The sequence below is a fragment of the Oncorhynchus tshawytscha genome, linkage group LG16 (assembly GCF_018296145.1).
Source record: "Oncorhynchus tshawytscha isolate Ot180627B linkage group LG16, Otsh_v2.0, whole genome shotgun sequence".
Lineage (NCBI taxonomy): Eukaryota > Metazoa > Chordata > Actinopteri > Salmoniformes > Salmonidae > Oncorhynchus > Oncorhynchus tshawytscha.
In genome coordinates, this window is record NC_056444.1 from 33,212,925 (window position 1) to 33,233,477 (window position 20,553).

Here is a 20,553-nt window from a genome sequence, read left to right on the forward strand (position 1 = left end):
AACGGATTCAATTGAGATTTTGTGTCACTGGCCGACACACAACACCCCATAATGTCAAAGTGGAATTATGTTCAAAAGAATGGCGTTCAAATTAATCAATAAAAAAATGAAAAGCTGAAATATCTTGAACCAATAAGTATTCAAACCCCCCTTTGTTATGGCATGCCTAAATACGTTCTGGAGTAGAAATATACTGAACAAGTCACATAATAAGTTGCATGGACTCACTCTGTGTGCAATAATAGGGATTAACATGATTTTTGGATGACTACCTTCTCTCTCTACTCCACACGTCTGAAGGTAACCCGTACAAATGAATGGAAATATGGAGGTAGTTTTGTGCCAACAAAAATAAGGGGTTAAATACGTGTTCAAAAATACTAAAATAATTAATAAGCTAAGATAAGCTTTCGTATATCTCCTAGATATTGGACAGACACTTAAAAACCTTATTCCTTTATGATTGATTCATTTTTTTATCGTTCTTTTGGTCCTTTATGAATGTGTGATTCAATGTATTTTGATGATCTATAACAGTGAAGGCCAAATATTTGATCAAATAATTGTTTTATGTATTTGTTTCATACACCCCCCCATCATGGGTTAAGACTTTTAGAGTGTTTAATTACACTATGGATGGTGTATCAATACACCCAGTCACTACAAAGATACAGGTGTCCTTCATAACTCAGTTGCAGGAGAGGAAGAAAACTGCTCAGGGATTTCACCATGAAGACAATGGTGACTTTAAAACAGTTACAGAATTGAATGGCTGTGATAGGAAAACACTGAGGCTGGATCAACAACATTGTAGTTACTCCACAATACTAACCTAAATGACAGAGTGAATTGAAGGAAGCCTGTACAGAATAAAAAATATTCCAAAACACGCTTCCTGTTCGCAATAAAGCACTAAAGTAATACAGCAAAAACATAACAAAGAAATGAACTTTATGTCCTGAAAACAAAGCGTTATGCTTGTGGCAAATCGAACACAACATCACTGAGTACCACCCTTCATATTTTCAAGCATGGTGCTATGGGTATGCTTGTCATCGACAAGGACTAGGGATTTTTATTAGCATAAAAGGAAACGAAATAGAGCTAAGCACAGGCAAAATCCTAGACATTGGGAGACAAATTCACCTTTCCGCAGGACAATAACCTAAAACACAAGGCTACATATACACTGGAGTTGCTTACCAAGACAACATTGAATGTTCCTGAGTGGCCTAGTTACAGTTTTTAACTTAAATCGGCTTGGAAATCTACGGCAAAACTTGAAAATGGCTGTCTAGCAATGATCAACAACAACCAACTTGACAGAGCTTGAATAATGTTTTTAAGAATAATGTGTAAATATTGTACAATCCAGGTGTGCAAAGCTCTTAAGAGACTTGCCCTGAAAGACTGACAGCTGTAAAAACTGCCAAATGTGATTCTAACATGTGTGCATATGTATGTAAATGAGATATTTCTGTATTTCATTTTCAATAAATTTCCTTACATTTCTAAAAACATATTTTCACTTTGTCATTATGGGGTATCCATTTTGAATTCAGGCTGTAACACAACAAAATGTGGAATAAGTTTAGTGGTATGAATACTTTCAGAAGGCACCGTAAATACGGTATCAAAGTATTTTACACTACCGTAAAAATCGACTGTGTTATATTGTAAAAAAAAAAGTAAATGCTACCGTAATTGGAATTAAAATATGAATGAATGAATGAGTGAGGGGAGGGGTTTGTATTTCACAGTATTTTACTGTAATTACAAGGGATTGGTGCAAGCAGGTTGACTACTTGATAAAGTGTTTACACATTGCAGCATATTAATTCATATTTGTGTCTTATATCACTTGCACTTATAGAGGCCTTAAAAAAGGCTTCCAAACTGGCAGTGACTACAGGACAAAACAGACCAAAAGGACATGGCAAAATGTTCAAACATTTAAAGGGGCAATATGGAGAAATCGCTCTTCCATTTCCTAGTTGCTAAAATTGTGATAGTTTGCCTAAATGTGTAGAAAATCATTGTACCATCTAAACGCCTTGAAGCATTTCACTACACTCGCAATAACATCTGCTGACCATGTGTATGTGACCAATAAAATTTGATTTGAAATATCTTTTCAATAACCAAAAATATTGTATTTTCAGCTATTTGAAGCCGGTGTACAAAACTGAAAGTAAAAGACGCAAGAATGAAACTTAAGAACAGGAAGCATAAAAGTAGCGCACATAGAAGAGATCTCCCGCTTCTTAGGCTTGCTTTCAATGAGAATGACAGATCTATAACTCACATTTCTATGTTAATTTGGTCGGGTCACCCAAAAACTTACATATTGCAGGTTTAAGACTTGCTGCCACTCTAATCTGTCCCCTTTCCTTTTTAAATTGATGGAACACTAGGAGTTAAAATGGTACAGCCTTCTCACTAACAGGTGCAAGAAATATAGCCTCTTACAAGGCACACCTCAAAATACGTTAATGAGCCAGAAACAACAATACCATGCACCCACTAGTGCTCCAAAGGTTTTTGGCTCTCCAATGATACGGTACGGCACTGTTTTCAGTTAACATAACCTATTCCAAGGCTGGGATGGAATTACAGTACCATTCGAAATACAGCAATTTTCCCACAATGCACCATCATTTACAGTACGGTGCAGTTAAACGTTTCAGAGGTTTTTTTTTTTGTGGATCATTCGTAAATTTACTGTGCAAATGACAGTTTTCTGTGACAGTGTATTCTTAACTGACGCCATCTTTACTGAGTTCAGTGCAAGGAAGAATACGTTTTCAAAGACTTGCATTAGAACAGCAGACCGTCACCAAATGTTGCACACAGAGAAACAGGCACGGAGAGGGAGACATAGAGAGAGAGAGATCTTTGTGTGTGTGTGTGTGTGGGTGTGCGCGTGTGCTTGTGCTTGTGTGTGTGTGTGGGACCTGCATCAACTAACCTTCATCTGAGCGGTCTCCGTTGTGATCTTCACTGGGCACATTACTGTCACAGTCTGCCCCGTCTGCCAGACTCCCGTCCTCCTCCACGATGTGAAGCTTGTCCTCATCATCTGAGTCTGAGCCAGGGGTCTTAACCACATTACTGTAGTTGGTTACTGCAGAGAGAGAGAGGGGGTTTGGTCATCTCACTGCCTATCAACGATTACCATGATAGAAGTGTCACGTCTGCTCCTGCCCCCCCCCCACCTGCCTTCCCTCGTCACGCGCATCAGCCATACTGGACTCACCTGGACTCATTCATCACCTGTTTATTTACTCCCCTATATTTGTCCGTTCCTTCCTCTGTTCCCTACAGCTGCATTAATTGTTTTTTTGTGTTACTCGTTTGCCGACGCTGTTCCTGTCTCGTTCCATGTCCGTTCCTTATTAAATGTTTGACTCCCCGTACCTGCTCCGTCTCTCCAGCGTCATTCCATGTGGCAAGAAGCGAGGCGCGATTTTGGACAAGGACGATGGAAGGTGCTGTATTAGATGGCAGAACGGTCTCCAATCTTGGAATATAGTCAATCATGCCAGCAGTTTAGAAAAATTTGATCAGAAAACAGGCCAACAAATCATACAAAGGCTAATGCCAAAGCACTTCACCTAAATGATGTCTTCTCGACACAAAGAAACAGAAAGGCTTTTCTCAAACCACCTCTCTAGATTCAGTCTTTTTCTCCTGGAGGTGCCACACAGCCAGTGACCTCCATTCCATTCCAGCGTTAGTTCACACAGAGGTATGGGAAATGTGTCTGTCTCGTAGCAGGCCTGACAAGCCGAATTACCTGTGGATGCTAAGGGACGTGCTAGCCTAGCCTAGCATGCTGACATTATACAGCAGGAGAACATGTACTGTTTATGAATGTGACATGTATGGGTTGGAAATGTGTAATGAAGTCCTTGTTCAGGCCCATAAGAGGGATGTAAAGTAAAGGGGAACGTTCATATATGGGGCCTCGTGTGCTTCCTACTAGCCGATAGCCTATAGTTAACGTAACCTATTCCAAGGCTGCCTCCATAGTAAACCTTGAACTCTCCCCTCCCCCGTCCATGTGTACATCTTTCCCTCTCCATCATTACTGTCAGAGGTGTGTGTGTGTGCGTGCGTGCGTGTGTGTGTGACCCTCTAGTGCTACAGGGTTGGAGCGCTAGGAGAGTCTCAGCCTACAGAGGTGATTATTAAATTATGCTGCCACTCGGCAGCAGATGTGTGTGTGCTTGCATGTGTATTTGCATCTGTGTATTATTGAGCTTGGGACCTGGGACTAATTACACTTCATACGGCCTCTCATCATTTGAACCCCTTTCTCCATCTCTCTCTCTCTATTCCACCTGTGGGGACTGTCTCTCTCTCTCACTCCCCCTCTACATCCATTTGTTCCCCAGCTCACAGCACTGTGCCTCTCTCAAGACAAATCAATTCTCCACTGAGATGCGCCCAGTCAGCAATGGGCTCAAGCTGCAGAGCTGAAACGCAGGTCACACACCTGCACCCACATCACACACACACTGCACAAAACCACACACTACCTCGCCAGACCACACTCTCTGTTCGTATCGCTCTCTGTCCGTATCTCTCTCCGTCCGTATCTCTCTCTGTCCGTATCTCTCTCTGTCCGTATCTCTCTCTGTCCGTATCTCTCTCTGTCCGTATCTCTGTCCGCCCGTCTGTATCTCTGTCCGTCCGTCTGTATCTCTGTCCGTCCGTCCGTATCTCTGTTCGTCCGTCCGTATCTCTGATCCCCCCATCTCTTTCTCTCTAGGGCATAGTGGTGGGGAATTATGTTTTTGTGAGACGCGGCAACCTGTGGCTGGGGAATGATCTTCTGTTAGAATCTACAAGAATAAGTCTGCAGAGCTGACTGAGAATCACGGGGAGGTTAGGTTTATGAATAGAGTACACCTGGTTGATATTCTCAGAAACTCCCCATAGGGACACACACAGCTCATTGAAGAGAGGAAGGGGCTGATATATGGACCAGGTTCAACACGGCTCTGCATCTGCAGAATTTCACAGCTAGGGAAAGAGAAGGTGGATTACCTAGTCAGTTGTAAAACTGAATGCATTCAACCCAACCGAATCAGAGAGGTGCGGAGGGCTGCCCTTAATCGACGTCCATGTCATCGGCGCCCGGGGAGCAGCTGTTGTTGCGTGTTAACTCCCTTGCTCAAGGGCAGAACGGCAGGTTTTTCCACCTTGCCGGCTCGGGGATTCGAACCAGCGACCTTTCGGTTACTGGCCAAATGCTCTCTCTACCTATCATCTCTCTCTTCTAATTATCTCTCTCCCTCCCCCATCTCTCTCTCTCTCCCCGATCTCTCTCTCTCCCCGATCTCTCTCTCTCTCCCTCCCTCCCCCATCTCTCTCCCTTCCCCATCTCTCTCTCTCTCCCTCCCCATCTCCCTCTCTCCCTCCCCCATCTCTCTCTCTCTCCCCATCTCTTTCTCTCTTTCTCTCTCTCTCCCTCTCCCCCATCTCTCTCTCTCTCCCTCCCCGATCTCTCTCTCTCCCCATCTCTTTCTCTCTTTCTCTCTCTCCCTCCCCATCTCTCTCTCTCTCCCTCTCCCCCATCTTTCTCTCTCTCCCCCTTCCTCCCTCTCTCCCTCTCCCCATCCTCCCTCTCTCCCTCTCACCATCCTGTCAGGCTTAGTCAGGTGATGTATAGACCCTCTGGCTGGAGTAGCAGAAGCGCTGAGTGACTCTTCAATCTCAAACAAAAGGCACTCATTTAAAGCCCCAAGAGGCTGTTTAGGGCCATAGTCACGGAGGTGCAGGCGCTAAAGTCAGCAGTAAAAACACAGGAGCAGCACTGAGAACGGATCGAGTTTTCTCAGACAAATGACAGACCGAAAGTCAACACAAAACAAAGTAGTTTGATGTTGCTGGTAGTGAGAAAAAAGAGAAATCCCCAATAGACACAGCAGCCATGTTTGTTAGTTTCACCTCAAAAGTGACAGAGTAAAAAGATGGAACATATTCTGATATGGGGATGGGCAGACTCTGACCATCAGCTAAACAGGAAGTGAATTCCTCTGAGCCAAATGGTCAGTGATACTAGCCTAGAGCACGTTTCTAACAGCGGTAGGTAGGTAACACCTAGGGAAAACAAATAGACAGCTGAAGTCCCTCTCCCTCCTCTCCGCTCCGCGGACACCTGATCTGCTGAACGCTTAGACAGTTGTGTTCATTAGCACTAGCATGCTAACGGACAACATGACCCATCTGAGGCTCTACCACTGTTCACTTAATACCACAAAGAAAATTACTTTTACAGTCACCTTTACTCTGTATCTTCCAAATACAGAACCAGCTGGAAATCCGATCCACAGAGACTTGGCTAACTTTAGGTTAAGTTAGGTTCAATTCAGTTGACCTAAAGCCCAATGCATAAAACTGTGTTTCTCACAAAGTATTTAGTGCAGGAGGTGAAGAGACCTAACAAGTTGGTGTCGGTAAAGCTCTGACTGACTAGACTACACTCACCAACCGTTACACAACGCCTTTACAACGTTCACGCGCCTTTCTGCTGTACTGACCACCAGTCAGGTATCAGACCAACATTTCTTAATTGCGTGTCCCTTGTGGTAACCTTTTCTCTATATAGTGCACTTATTTTGACCAGAGCCCTATAGTAGTCCACTATAACGCAATAAAACGCCATTTGGACGCCGCCGAAAAAACTCGGATAAAGCCTTTCTTCCCAGAATCCCTAGGAAGTGCCTATTTAAAGCACGCCGATGCCAGCCCTGCCCAGCCTACGCCCCATAACTACTGTATCATACCCACTGGTACTCAGATACCCCGTTGTGACACCTGCCAAGCTGAGTCAATAAAAGCCTGTAAAAAACGGGGGTGGGGCAATCCTTTGGGCATCACCTCACCCTGCTCTAACTGACGCCCTCACAAGCCCCTGCAACCCCCGTCGTGGAAGGATCACTTCAACAGACGTACACATTCTGATCCGTTATGTTATGTTCTATGGTGGACGGTCAGTCGGCCTACACCCGGAGGCCAGTCTGTAGAGAGGACTTTAGGAAGGAACAGTCTGGGGATGAACCAGCTGGGATTTATAACAATACACGCATCAATACATACTCCAATGGAGTAGTGGACTTGATTCCTATTGGCAAATACGGTGTAAGAAAAGTATTTGGATGAGTGCAGAAACCTGCAGCGCTACACATACTGTACTTTGGTGTCTGAACTACGCCTGGAATGTCAAACCAAACCTCCACAGTGTTTGGGCCTTAAAGAGACAGATCTGAGGGTGTGTGCGTGTCTCTCTCTCTCTATACTAATCCTCTGCATTCATCCTGAACACTAAGCCGAGCTGCGTTCAGAGCCCTTTGTTACAGCATTGTGTGTGTGTGTGTGTGTGTGTGTGTGTGTTTTGTACCTTTATTTAACCAGGCAAGTCAGTTTAGAACAAATTCTTATTTTCAATGACGGCCTAGGAACAGTTGGTTAACTGCCTGTTCAGGGGCAGAACGATGTGTGTGTGTGTGTGTGTGTGTGTGTGTGACGCTGAGCAGTGTTAAGTGTGTGATTGGAGAGGTTACATCCTGCTGTAGACGTGATTGTGCACCTCTAAATTTAACCTGCTAGGATACACGGTCCTCTGCTGAGGTACACCACACACACACACACACACACAAGCACACACACACACACACAAAATTAGGTACAAAAATTAGGTACAATTTATCTCACACAGGCCACGCAGCTATGCAGCCAGGCAGCCAACGGACGGTGAAAAAACCACAGGCATCCCCCTCTAAAGAATAGACCAGCGCCGTCACAGAGTCTGCTGCGGAGTGAGGTACTTTGCTTTCCTCACGGAACCCACAACAACAAAAACTAACCAAACTAAAACAAAGCCATGCCATTCAAAATCTCAAGTATGCAGACTCAAGGTGAGACACCCTGTACTTGACTGAGGCAACGTTCCTGTTATTTAGAACAATACCACACACTCCCCCTAAAGCCCAGCCAGGAAGGTCATCTCCACAAAATCTAGCTTTTAAAGGCACCCTCTCACTTCACTTGGTAAAAATAAATTCACCACCACGAGCCTCGATTTCAGTCTTTCTCACGTTCACAACAAGAGCCGAGGGAGACTAAAACAAATGCAAATGCTTAGTTTGGTTCCATTCATGGATAATACGGCCATCCATGATCAGCCTCTACCTTCGCATAGCCATGACCCAGTGCACAGCTTCCTACCAGCTGTAGAGGGCACTAGGCTCTCAGGGTACTACTTCCCAGCCTGACACTCACCCATTCACCCACTTCACCACAAGTAGGCTCTCCCAGCCATATCAGAGCCCCAGACCCAGTGGAGATAGCCCGAGTGTAGTCATATCCTGCATCAGGTCTCTTTCCATGACTACACAACACAACACAGTAAGAATCATACAAGTCTGAATCACTGTTCTAAGTTTAAAATTAGCCCTAGAAGGAATAACCACCACGTTGCCATGATAGTAACACGGACACCAAGAGGCCTTAAATCAAGGAGTTAATCATTCAAATCTAAGAACTGCCGAGGGAGAGAGGGCCCTTCATATTCATCACGTGAGAAGTGAGAAGACAAAGGCTCTTGTCATCTTGATGGCGCTAATCAGGTTTAGCATCGAAGCTAATTAGTCTCTCCACAGGTCACATCCTCTTCCCCACAGTCTCCCTTCAGGTAGAGTCGTGGAGGGCGCTACAGCTAGGCCACAGATGCTAATGGGTGTAATTGTTCTGTAGAGCCCATGTGACCGAGGAGCAGATCGGCTTCACAATAACTCCAGGAAATGAATGACTTGTCACAATACCACAGAGGTAGCAGCTAACGAAACCGAGGCCGCTCGCCGATAGACAAGTCCCTGTCGTATCGGTGACGAGACCAAAGGCAAAACTTTACAGGACGTGAGAAAACGATTCGAGGAAGTGTCCACGGTTAAACGCATGAAATCACTGAAGAACACGTGGCCTAACTCTCGCCACATTAAAATGAGCCACAGGCGCGCAGACGCCTTCTCTGTTCTCAGCTAGTAGTGTCCGCGACCAACTCTCCAGGACTCTTCTAAATAAGGCAAGGTGAACTGGTGTGAGCGAGGTTAGCTGGGCTAGCCCACCGCTCAGAGCTCAGACACGTTCCTCAGTAATGTCCCCTGTCTGCCAAGACCTTTACACTCACACACATACTGCCTGTTTACAGTAGAGGTGAGACAGCCCTAGCCACCGCAATAACAGCTTACCTTAATAAGCTGCTCACACAGATGTTGGACTTTGATTTGATCAGCCTGTTGCAGGAGAACTTTCCTGCGATGCAGGACATCTTAAATTTGTAGTGTATTTGAGGTTTAAAACGCTTCTTAAGTCTGAAATTTGACTTGATTTTCCCTTCAGAAAAAGGTATCAACCCCTACAAGAATCTCTTCATTATAATCCACATAATAATTCACATTTCATATTGTTGAAAGACCATTTTCCTGCTGTAGCAAACTGGCTCAACTTAATATCCTACATCTGTACCTTCTAAGGGAGTGGAATGAACTGTGTGGGTGGGTGGTGGGCGAGCTCTGTGTGTGTGTGTGTGTGTGTGTGTGTGTGTGTGTGTGTACGTGTGTTTTTCTAGGACAATGCTGGACAAATGGGCCTGTCTGACCGACTTTGTATAGCGCTTACGGTAAGTGCTAGAGTTGAAGTGTGAGTGTGTGTGCTGTACATCATGCTACGTGTGCGGGAGAATGTGTGTGTATGGCAGTACATTACGGTACGTGGGCAGGGAGAATGTGTGTGTATGGCAGTACATTACGGTACGTGGGCAGGGAGAATGTGTGTGTATGGCAGTACATTACGGTACGTGGGCAGGGAGAATGTGTGTGTATGGCAGTACATTACGGTACGCGGGCAGGGAGAATGTGTGTGTATGGCAGTACATTACGGTACGTGGGCAGGGAGAATGTGTGTGTATGGCAGTACATTACGGTACGTGGGCAGGGAGAATGTGTGTGTATGGCAGTACATTACGGTACGTGGGCAGGGAGAATGTGTGTGTATGGCAGTACATTACGGTACGTGTGCGGGAGAATGTGTGTGTATGGCAGTACATTACGGTACGTGTGCGGGAGAATGTGTGTGTATGGCAGTACATTACGGTACGTGTGCGGGAGAATGTGTGTGTATGGCAGTACATTACGGTACGTGGGCAGGGAGAATGTGTGTGTATGGCAGTACATTACGGTACGCGGGCAGGGAGAATGTGTGTGTATGGCAGTACATTACGGTACGCGGGCAGGGGGAATGTGTGTGTATGGCAGTACATTACGGTACGCGGGTAGGGAGAATGTGTGTGTATGGCAGTACATTACGGTACGCGGGCAGGGAGAATGTGTGTATGGCAGTACATTATGGTACGCGGGCAGGGGGAATGTGTGTGTATGGCAGTACATTACGGTACGTGGGCAGAGAGAATGTGTGTGTATGGCAGTACATTACGGTACGCGGGCAGGGGGAATGTGTGTGTATGGCAGTACATTACGGTATGCGGGCAGGGAGAATGTGTGTGTATGGCAGTACATTACGGTACGCGGGCAGGGGGAATGTGTGTGTATGGCAGTACATTACGGTACGCGGGTAGGGAGAATGTGTGTGTATGGCAGTACATTACGGTACGCGGGCAGGGAGAATGTGTGTATGGCAGTACATTATGGTACGCGGGCAGGGGGAATGTGTGTGTATGGCAGTACATTATGGTACGCGGGCAGGGGGAATGTGTGTGTATGGCAGTACATTATGGTACGCGGGCAGGGGGAATGTGTGTGTATGGCAGTACATTATGGTACGCGGGCAGGGGGAATGTGTGTGTATTGTACATCATGCTACGTGTGCGGGAGAATGTGTGTGTATTGTACATCATGCTACGTGTGCGGGAGAATGTGTGTGTATGGCAGTACATTACGGTACGCGGGCAGGGGGAATGTGTTTGTATGGCAGTACATTACGGTACGCGGGCAGGGAGAATGTGTGTGTATGGCAGTACATTACGGTACGTGGGCAGGGAGAATGTGTGTGTATGGCAGTACATTACGGTACGCGGGCAGGGGAATGTGTGTGTATGGCAGTACATTACGGTACGCGGGCAGGGAGAATGTGTGTGTATGGCAGTACATTACGGTACGCGGGCAGGGGGAATGTGTGTGTATGGCAGTACATTACGGTACGCGGGTAGGGAGAATGTGTGTGTATGGCAGTACATTACGGTACGCGGGCAGGGAGAATGTGTGTATGGCAGTACATTATGGTACGCGGGCAGGGGGAATGTGTGTGTATGGCAGTACATTATGGTACGCGGGCAGGGGGAATGTGTGTGTATGGCAGTACATTATGGTACGCGGGCAGGGGGAATGTGTGTGTATGGCAGTACATTACGGTACGTGGGCAGGGGGAATGTGTGTGTATGGCAGTACATTACAGTACGCGGGCAGGGGGAATGTGTGTGTATGGCAGTACATTACGGTACACGGGCAGGGGAATGTGTGTGTATGGCAGTACATTACAGTACGCGGGCAGGGGGAATGTGTGTGTATGGCAGTACATTACGGTACGCGGGCAGGGGGAATGTGTGTGTATGGCAGTACATTATGGTACGCCGGCAGGGAGAATGTGTGTGTAGGGCAGTACATTATGGTACGCCGGCAGGGAGAATGTGTGTGTAGGGCAGTACATTACGGTACGCGGGCAGGGGGAATGTGTGTGTTCTGTGGCCTACACGAAGCTGTTAAAAGGCACGCCTGCCATGTAAAAATCCCTCCATCTCTATCAGCAGTAGATGCGGCACGCTGAGTCACATGACCTCACCATGTTAGTAACAGCAGGGACAAGCTGCAAGGAAGTGGGCAGTCATACCTGTACACCTATAGGCCAACCGAGTCACTAAGCCCAGCACTTTACACCTGAGTATGAAAATTCCCTGCAAACAACCACCCCGCACACACAAGCTCAGCTCCTACGCAGGTCCATACTGAGGTCTGATGTTATCGTTCCATTGATTAATGTTGTACTGGCTGGAGGCTGTCCTGTCTTTTATAGCCTGTCTATATGAAGCCAAGGTGTGATGGTTCTAGCAGAGCCGTGAGCAGCAGAGGAGAGGAAACATCTGGAGGTGTAGCCTGGGAGAGGTACTGTACCTGCTGACCCGCTCCAGTAACCCCTCGTCTGGTCTGCCTGCTCTGTTTCTCTCACCAAGTCGCTCTGTTTCTCCGTTTCTAGAATTCTCGTGTCTACCTTTCATACCCCGCCAGCGAATTTGGTTTAGTCAGCCAGTGGGAGAGAAACCTGATGGCTCCACTTACTAAAAACAACAACAACGCCGGCAACACAGCAATCCAAATATTGTGATAGCGCACCTGGATAAACAACTCTTCCTCTCCTGGGGGATCAGTTTAACTGCAACACCTCTAGAGGGAAGGGTTTCACTGTAACACCTCCACAGCTCCACAGACACTGACAGAGCAGTAAAAGACACAGGTAGTTACTGCACTACTTCAGACCACTCCACCTTCAGGAGGCAACAGAAGATGTTGTCCAGTGATTGTCTCCACTCCGAGACTTCACAGAGAGAGACAGAAAGGGGCAGTGAGTGCATAGCGCGATGCTCTTTTTGCTTTGGACCCCCCCCCCCCAACTTGGAGTGAGAGGACAGAGGAGTCTGAAGTTATAATTAGAGCAGTTTCCTGGGGCTTTTCAGGCCCCTAGTGATGGGTCGTTGGTTGTCTGAACACACATGCACGGGGCGTTATCATCACCTAGCATCAGATCAGCTGTTTCAACTGCCGCTCTGCTCTCAGCCCTTTGAATAGCCCAGCAAAAAAGAAGAGTTTGCTACATAGTCCGTCCATACACTGTTCGTGTCCCCTAATAGACGGGTTGATCGTTTAGCATCAAAACCGATGCGTGTGCAACTATGGAGCAAAACGGACCGCGTTGGCTTAGATTGTTGACAGCGTATAAACTATATTTAGTCTCCAATGTTTATTGAAAACATAACATAACATAACAAGTATTCGTTGTGCAAATATTAGCATTGAAATGAAATTAGTCGAAACACCTCAAAACAAGACATGGCATCAAGAACAAGAGAAAACTAGCTGAAACGAGCCACCTACGATTCCCCACATGGCAGTTTCTTGCCATTGTTGCTAACTATCTGGCCACCCAGAATCACAACACAGTCTTCTGCCCCATTGAAGCGTACACATCGTTTTCGTGACATCGTCAGTTAACCCGTCTATACATGGCTCAAGCGTGAAGCTAGACCAGGCTAGCACTCAGCTGTTGCATTCTATGAGCAGGTGTCTGAACATTCCAAGCCCTACTATCCTTGTTGGTGGACTCTGCGGGAGGTAGACTAGAGTAGGGCAGAGGGTGCAGGGGAGAGGCCTTTGGACATCAGGTGAGAAGTATGTAGGGCAGGTGGTGTGATGCCACCGTTCCACAGCAGCAAACGCTACATGTACACTACACAAATACAAACCCACATCCCTATTGTCATCAGTATTGTCGTTCACCTCCACAACACCCTGTCAAGCCAATTCCCTCCTGCTAATGTAACACAACAGGTTCACAGTTGATTTGGTAAGAGCAGGCAGTACAGTACTAGACGACTGGACTCTGTGCAGTCCAAGCAATAACAGTCAGCAGAGCAGTCACACACTTCACCGACCTGCCAGATCTAGGAAAATCCTGGTAAAAGGCATGGACACACACATGCAGATTCATGCGTGCACGCACGCGCGCACACACACACACACAACCCTGTCGTTTTCTTAATAAAGTGACATCTGAAATCACTTCCATATCACAGAGCCGAGCTCTCCTGCCCCTGTGTTTATCCCCTTCTCCCCCTGGGGCGCTGGCTACAGATGGAAGGTGAAGAGCAGACAGAGAGATTTTTTTTTTAAACGACGAGAGGGAAGATGGGGGGGGCTATGTGACAGGAGGCGTGAGGAAGGGGTGGAGGGGAGGAGGGCAGAATCCACCAAAGAAACTGCTAATGACTTAAAAAGACAAAGCTGGCCTGTCAGATACAATGCTCATCTGAGCCTGGAGGGAGGCAGTGTCACAAACAGTCAGAGTCTGTGACTCCCTGCTCTGCCAAGCAGAGGGAGGGAGGGAGAGAGAGAGAGAGAGAGAGGGGGAGAGAGGTGACTGTAAGAACCAAAAGAGAAAGTAGAATGAAAGACGAAACAGAAGAAATAGTCTGCCAGAGTGAAGGAGAGAGATGGTCAGAGAGACGACGACCAGAGAGGGAGGTCGAGAACGATAGACAGACTGAGAGACAAGAGAGGAGAGACAGAGCACCAGTGCCAGGGTGGCTATAGTGATGAGGACAGTCCCATGTAACTCTGTCTATCTCTCCTGGTGGTTCCCTGGTCCCCCAGTTAAAGGTCAGATGTTGATGCGGTGGCAGGGCTGTAGTCAGGCGGCATGACAGATGCCTCGCTGAGCAGAGCCCCAGGGGCAGGTCACAACCACCACACACAGGCCGCTAAAACACACGCACACCCGTGCACACACACTCACCCACACACACCCGGGCACGCAAACACAGACACACACATACTGACACAGGAGGAAATGCTGAAATAACTAAGCAGAAGTGACTTTGTTTGTTTGCTAAATTGTATTTTTTACAACCCTTGCAACCTGCACGTTAGAATGACCAGATCAGCACACGTATGAAATCCATGACGAACAGAATTCATGTGGACATCCTAGGTTAACTAATTCTGACACCAACACAAACTGCATAGACACAACTTTTTTTATTTCTATCTGAGAAAATGTTTGTCCAACTGTTAGGACATCTGAGAAATCTCCCCTTTCTCTCAGTTCCAGAATGTCAGCTGAGGACCATCTGATGACCTAACTTCCTGGTTACACACCCCGCCCCCTCCCTTCACAACGCTTCAAGCTGTCCTGCTGTTCTCCTGTCAAGTGACATTAGCCACTTGTTATTGGGCAGAGCTGTAAGGGTCATAAACTTTCATCAACAAAGGGCCCTTCTGTCACCCCTACCATACCCCCCACAGACCCCCACACCTCCCTACCACTCTGCCCCAGGCCAAGTGCCCCCTCACTGGGCTATCAAGCTGGGTTATGCCCCTCCAGCCCCATGCAGCACCAGCCTACCCTATCCTTTAACCCTACCCCTATACCCCTATACCCCTGCTCCGATCACTAGAGCGGTCAACCAGCAAAGCTCACACCATTACTCCTTAATGACCAGGACAACCATCACTTAAACCCTCCGTCGGCTGGCTGGGGAAATCTGTCCTGTTAAAACAGGTGCGGGAGAGAAAGGGAAGACGGCGTTGACTTTACAAAGCCTTTCCCTGACGACGTCTTGTGTGCTGCGTGTGTTTGTGACTGAAGACACTCTGTACTCAGTGGGTGTCTATAGGTGATGCAAAACCCCCATGATTTCCCAACATTAGAATGACAAACCAAGAAAAACAAAATGACCCCACCAATGAAACACTGTCTTCTAAGTGCCCTTTCCCTCTTTCCCTGGACTGGTGCTGATGTGAACAACCCAGTCAAATGGCTGACCTAGCAGGTAAGCTCTGTCGTCAGGTCTTTCCCTGGACTGGTGCTGATGTGAACAACCCAGTCAAATGGCTGACATAGCAGGTAAGCTCTGTCGTCAGGTCTTTCCCTGGACTGGTGCTGATGTGAACAACCCAGTCAAATGGCTGACCTAGCTGGTAAGCTCTGTCGTCAGGTCTTTCCCTAGACTGGTGCTGATGTGAACAACCCAGTCAAATGGCTGACATAGCAGGTAAGCTCTGTCGTCAGGTCTTTCCCTGGACTGGTGCTGATGTGAACAACCCAGTCAAATGGCTGACCTAGCTGGTAAGCTCTGTCGTCAGGTCTTACCCTGGACTGGTGCTGATGTGAACAACCCAGTCAAATGGCTGACCTAGCAGGTAAGTTCTGTCGTCAGGTCTTTCCCTGGACTGGTGCTGATGTGAACAACCCAGTCAAATGGCTGACCTAGCAGGTAAGCTCTGTCGTCAGGTCTTTCCCTAGACTGGTGCTGATGTGAACAACCCAGTCAAATGGCTGACCTAGCAGGTAAGCTCTGTCGTCAGGTCTTTCCCTGGACTGGTGCTGATGTGAACAACCCAGTCAAATGGCTGACCTAGCTGGTAAGCTCTGTCGTCAGGTCTTACCCTGGCTGGACTGGTGCTGATGTGAACAACCCAGTCAAATGGCTGACCTAGCAGGTAAGCTCTGTCGTCAGGTCTTTCCCTAGACTGGTGCTGATGTGAACAACCCAGTCAAATGGCTGACCTAGCAGGTAAGCTCTGTCGTCAGGTCTTTCCCTGGACTGGTGCTGATGTGAACAACCCAGTCAAATGGCTGACCTAGCAGGTAAGCTCTGTCGTCAGGTCTTTCCCTAGACTGGTGCTGATGTGAACAACCCAGTCAAATGGCTGACCTAGCAGGTAAGCTCTGTCGTCAGGTCTTTCCCTAGACTGGTGCTGATGTGAACAACCCAGTCAAATGGCTGACCTAGCAGGTAAGCTCTGTCGTCAGGTCTTTCCCTGGACTGGTGCTGATGTGAACAACCCAGTCAAATGGCTGACCTAGCAGGTAAGCTCTGTCGTCAGGTCTTTCCCTGGACTGGTGCTGATGTGAACAACCCAGTCAAATGGCTGACCTAGCAGGTAAGCTCTGTCGTCAGGTCTTTCCCTGGACTGGTGCTGATGTAAACAACCCAGTCAAATGGCTGACCTAGCTGGTAAGCTCTGTCGTCAGGTCTTACCCTGGCTGGACTGGTGCTGATGTGAACAACCCAGTCAAATGGCCGACCTAGCAGGTAAGTTCTGTCGTCAGGTCTTTCCCTGGACTGGTGCTGATGTGAACAACCCAGTCAAATGGCTGACCTAGCAGGTAAGCTCTGTCGTCAGGTCTTTCCCTGGACTGGTGCTGATGTGAACAACCCAGTCAAATGGCCGACCTAGCAGGTAAGCTCTGTCGTCAGGTATTGACATACTGACAACCGCCTTTTGTCCATTGCACCCCATAAGTGCTGCACTACACACTGGAGAAGGAGGTGTCTGTCTGTCTGTCTGTCTGTCTGTGTGCGTGCGTGCTCAGAGCTTTAGCACTGGGAGAGAGACCATTCGATTTCTGTGGCAGAAATCGAAGAGAGCATCGACACTCTCTGGAGGCAGTCGATAGGCACAGATCTCTCATTCCCTCCTCCCTGCCTCCCTCCCTCCCTGCCTCCCTGCTGGCCTCTGACCCAGCCATTAATGAGTGCCTTGCTCTACTCTATGTAGGCCTCACCTATCTGACAGAACCTGAGAGAAACACAGAGAAGTCAAGGATATGAACTATCAATACTGATCTAGCCTAAAACCAAATTCAGTTCTGACTATATTTCTCCATGTCCTCTGTCCTCTATCAGGAGGTCAGTACGGTGGCTGCCGATGGACACACAGAGCACTGAATGTGTGAAGTGAATGTCCCTGGCCTAGGGGAATTCCATGAGGCAATGTGACTGTACACAGTGGCCTTCCTTTCCAGGATACAAAGAGTGTTCTACGCAAAGTGAAAGACAAGCATCTAGACCGGTCACGCCAATGTGAGGCTGACTAGTAGTGATGGTAGACTGTGGATGTGAGTCTGTAGATGTGTAGGTTTTGCTGTTGCTGCGTGAGGTGCGAGTGTGACACTTGTGTAAATCTGCGGGGGGTGTGTGTGTGTGTTTTGCCAGCCAGATCAGCGATCACACTCGTGCTTTTAATAAACCCAGCATGCGAGGTGTGCTGAAAGACCCTGGTGGAGTGATTAATGGTAGGCCTAGCACTGATCCTCCTTACCGTAAACACACACACACACACACACACACACACACACACACACACACACACACACACACACACACACACACAACACACACACACACACACACACACACACACACACACACACACACACACACACACACACACAGAAAGACACAGAAAGAGGAGAAGGAGGAGAGGGGGAGGGGAGGTATACATTGACACTTTGCTAACATTATTCATCCCTCTGCTCATCCATGCAAGCAAAGGCCCCTGTCCTGTCCTCCATATTGATGAGCTGTGTCTGGGAATTAGTCATTTTATTGACATGGAGACGCAGCCTGAAAACACACTGAGAGAGGGACAAAGACAAAGCCCTGGGAGTGGCTAGACAGACACGAGGAGATGTGAGTGTGTTTTGGTGTGAGGAACCACCTCTTGGTTACTCATTCCGCCCTGTCCACAGATTTATTTTGGGGAGTAAAGACTGGCACTGAGGATAATAGGAAACCCAACACACTATTAGACAATGTGACCTGCGAGAAAACAAAAGCGAAAGACGTAAGAGACACGCCGGACGGGCGGGAGAAGGAGAAGTGTAATCAGAACCTCCAGCTGCTTCCTCTCAGGTGCTCACAGGGACGTAAATAGAGAAAGAGGGAGGGAGAGGGAGGAGGTGGGGAGCGAGAGAAGAGGGGAGGGCAAAATGAAGACCGCAACGAGTGTCACATAAAGAAACTGATAAATTACAGATAGATAGCCTCTGAGAGAACCATTGAAGTGGAAGTGGGGATCCGGGAATTCGGCTGACATCTAGTCAACACTTTATTGGTCAAAATAAATTAAAAACAGTAGGCCAGCCTATCATTTAAACATGACCAAATTCTCCCCAGTCCATGCACTCACACGTTACCCTTCAGGTGTAGTGTGAGAGGCTGTAGAGGCAGTGGATTCCAACACGGGACTGGGACAGGAAGTGGTCATAGCAGGAGGATGTTTGGAGAGCTGGCGCTACACTTCCACAACCTGAGGGTTAGGATGCCGTGGTGGAAACTCTAGCCCACGCTGTGTCCCAAATGGCTCCCGGTTCTCTTCACAGTGCACTACTTTTGAGCAGGGCCCATAAGAAATAGGGAATAGGGTGCCATTTGGGACATACTGTAGCCTATGTCTCTATGGCCAGCTCAGCTACGGAGGGCAATGACTACTCAACCAGCTATGTCTGGAAGTGGGTGTCCGGTTGGACACGGACCGACGGACGACAGCGACTCACCGAGTTGTGCAACCGGTGAGCAAGAGGGCGTCGACTGATTTATCCAGCTGGCTTTTTTCAAACCAGATCTGTCTGCTGTGTATGAACCAGAACCCTTCTCATCTAGCACTGTAAAGGGAACTGGTGTTGGTCAATGTGAACCATGTCCTGTATGTCAACAAGAAGAGCGGGACGGTGGAGCGAGTCTCGGCTAAGTCGAACCACTGACACGGTTGAGTCAATCAAGCAAGCGTTCCTTCACTTAGTCCGAAGGCTAGCTAACGAGCTGAAGTGGTCCGTGTTATTGAAATGGGGCCTTGACATAACATTAGTGTGTTAAACACCAACAGTAGGTGTGTGAGGTCAGGGTAAAGTACTCCTGACACACACACTGTACTATACACACACATGCTTGCACACACACACACACACACACACACACACACACACACACACACACACACACACACACACACACACACACACACACACACCACCACCACACACACACACCACCACCACCACCACCCACCCACACACCAACCAGTCACAGAGAGTGAGTGATTCTGGAATAAATCCCTTCCACATGGGAGGGCAGTCTGGTCCACTAGCGGTGCGTCACAGTAACTAATCCATGGCAGCCGTCCCATTCTTTTCACAGAAAAACAGTGGCGCCCGTGAGCCATGTCGCCAGCCACAGCTAGTCAGCCACCCCTGTTCCGCTCGCTCCATGTTCAGTCTGTACAGCACTTTTACTACCAAACCACATCCACATTATCCAGCAGTCACCAGACCCTGAGCTCACTGCTACGCTACAGTCAATATAAGCCCTGGCTACCACACAGTACTGTATACACATCCTGTTATATTATAGAACATCTCTGCCCTGTATATCACTACCCTATACTGTCCCTTTACAGGGCCCTGAGTTCACAGCTGCGTCATACACCACAGCGTGAGGACACTCAATCTGTCCATGAAATAGACTGACCAGGTGAAAGCTATGAGCCCTTATTGATGTCAAATCCACTTCAAATCAGTGTAGATGAAAGGGAGGAGACAGGTTAAAGAAGGATTTTTAAGCCAACCGAGACGTGGATTGTGTATGTGTGCTATTCAGAGGGTGAACGGGCAAGACAACCGATTTTAGTGCCGTTGAACGGGGTCTGGTAGTAGGTACCCGGGCGCACCGGTCTGTGTCAAGAACTGCAATGCTGCTGTGTTTTTCACTTTCAACAGTTTCCTGTGTGTGTCAAGAATGGTCCACCACCAGAAGGACACCCAGCCAACCTGACACAACTGTGTGAAGCATTGGAGTCAACATGGGCCAGCATCCTTGTGGATCGCTTTCGGCACGTGGTGGTTCATGCCCCGACGATTTGAGGCTGTTCTGAGAGCAAAGGGGGTGCAACTCAATATTAAGAAGGTGTTCCTAATGTT

At 47.8% G+C, this 20,553-nt stretch overlaps 1 protein-coding gene across 1 annotated transcript in view; it reads right to left on the minus strand.

Moving 5' to 3' along the window:
- The window catches only part of LOC112215602 (zinc finger E-box-binding homeobox 1), a 67,789-nt gene that overhangs the window by 24,313 nt on the left and 22,923 nt on the right, over nucleotides 1-20,553 (minus strand). The window contains exon 2 of the mRNA XM_024374762.2: nucleotides 2,969-3,124. Coding sequence (XP_024230530.1) covers nucleotides 2,969-3,124 — 156 coding nt within the window. The remainder of the gene's footprint in view (nucleotides 1-2,968; nucleotides 3,125-20,553) is intronic.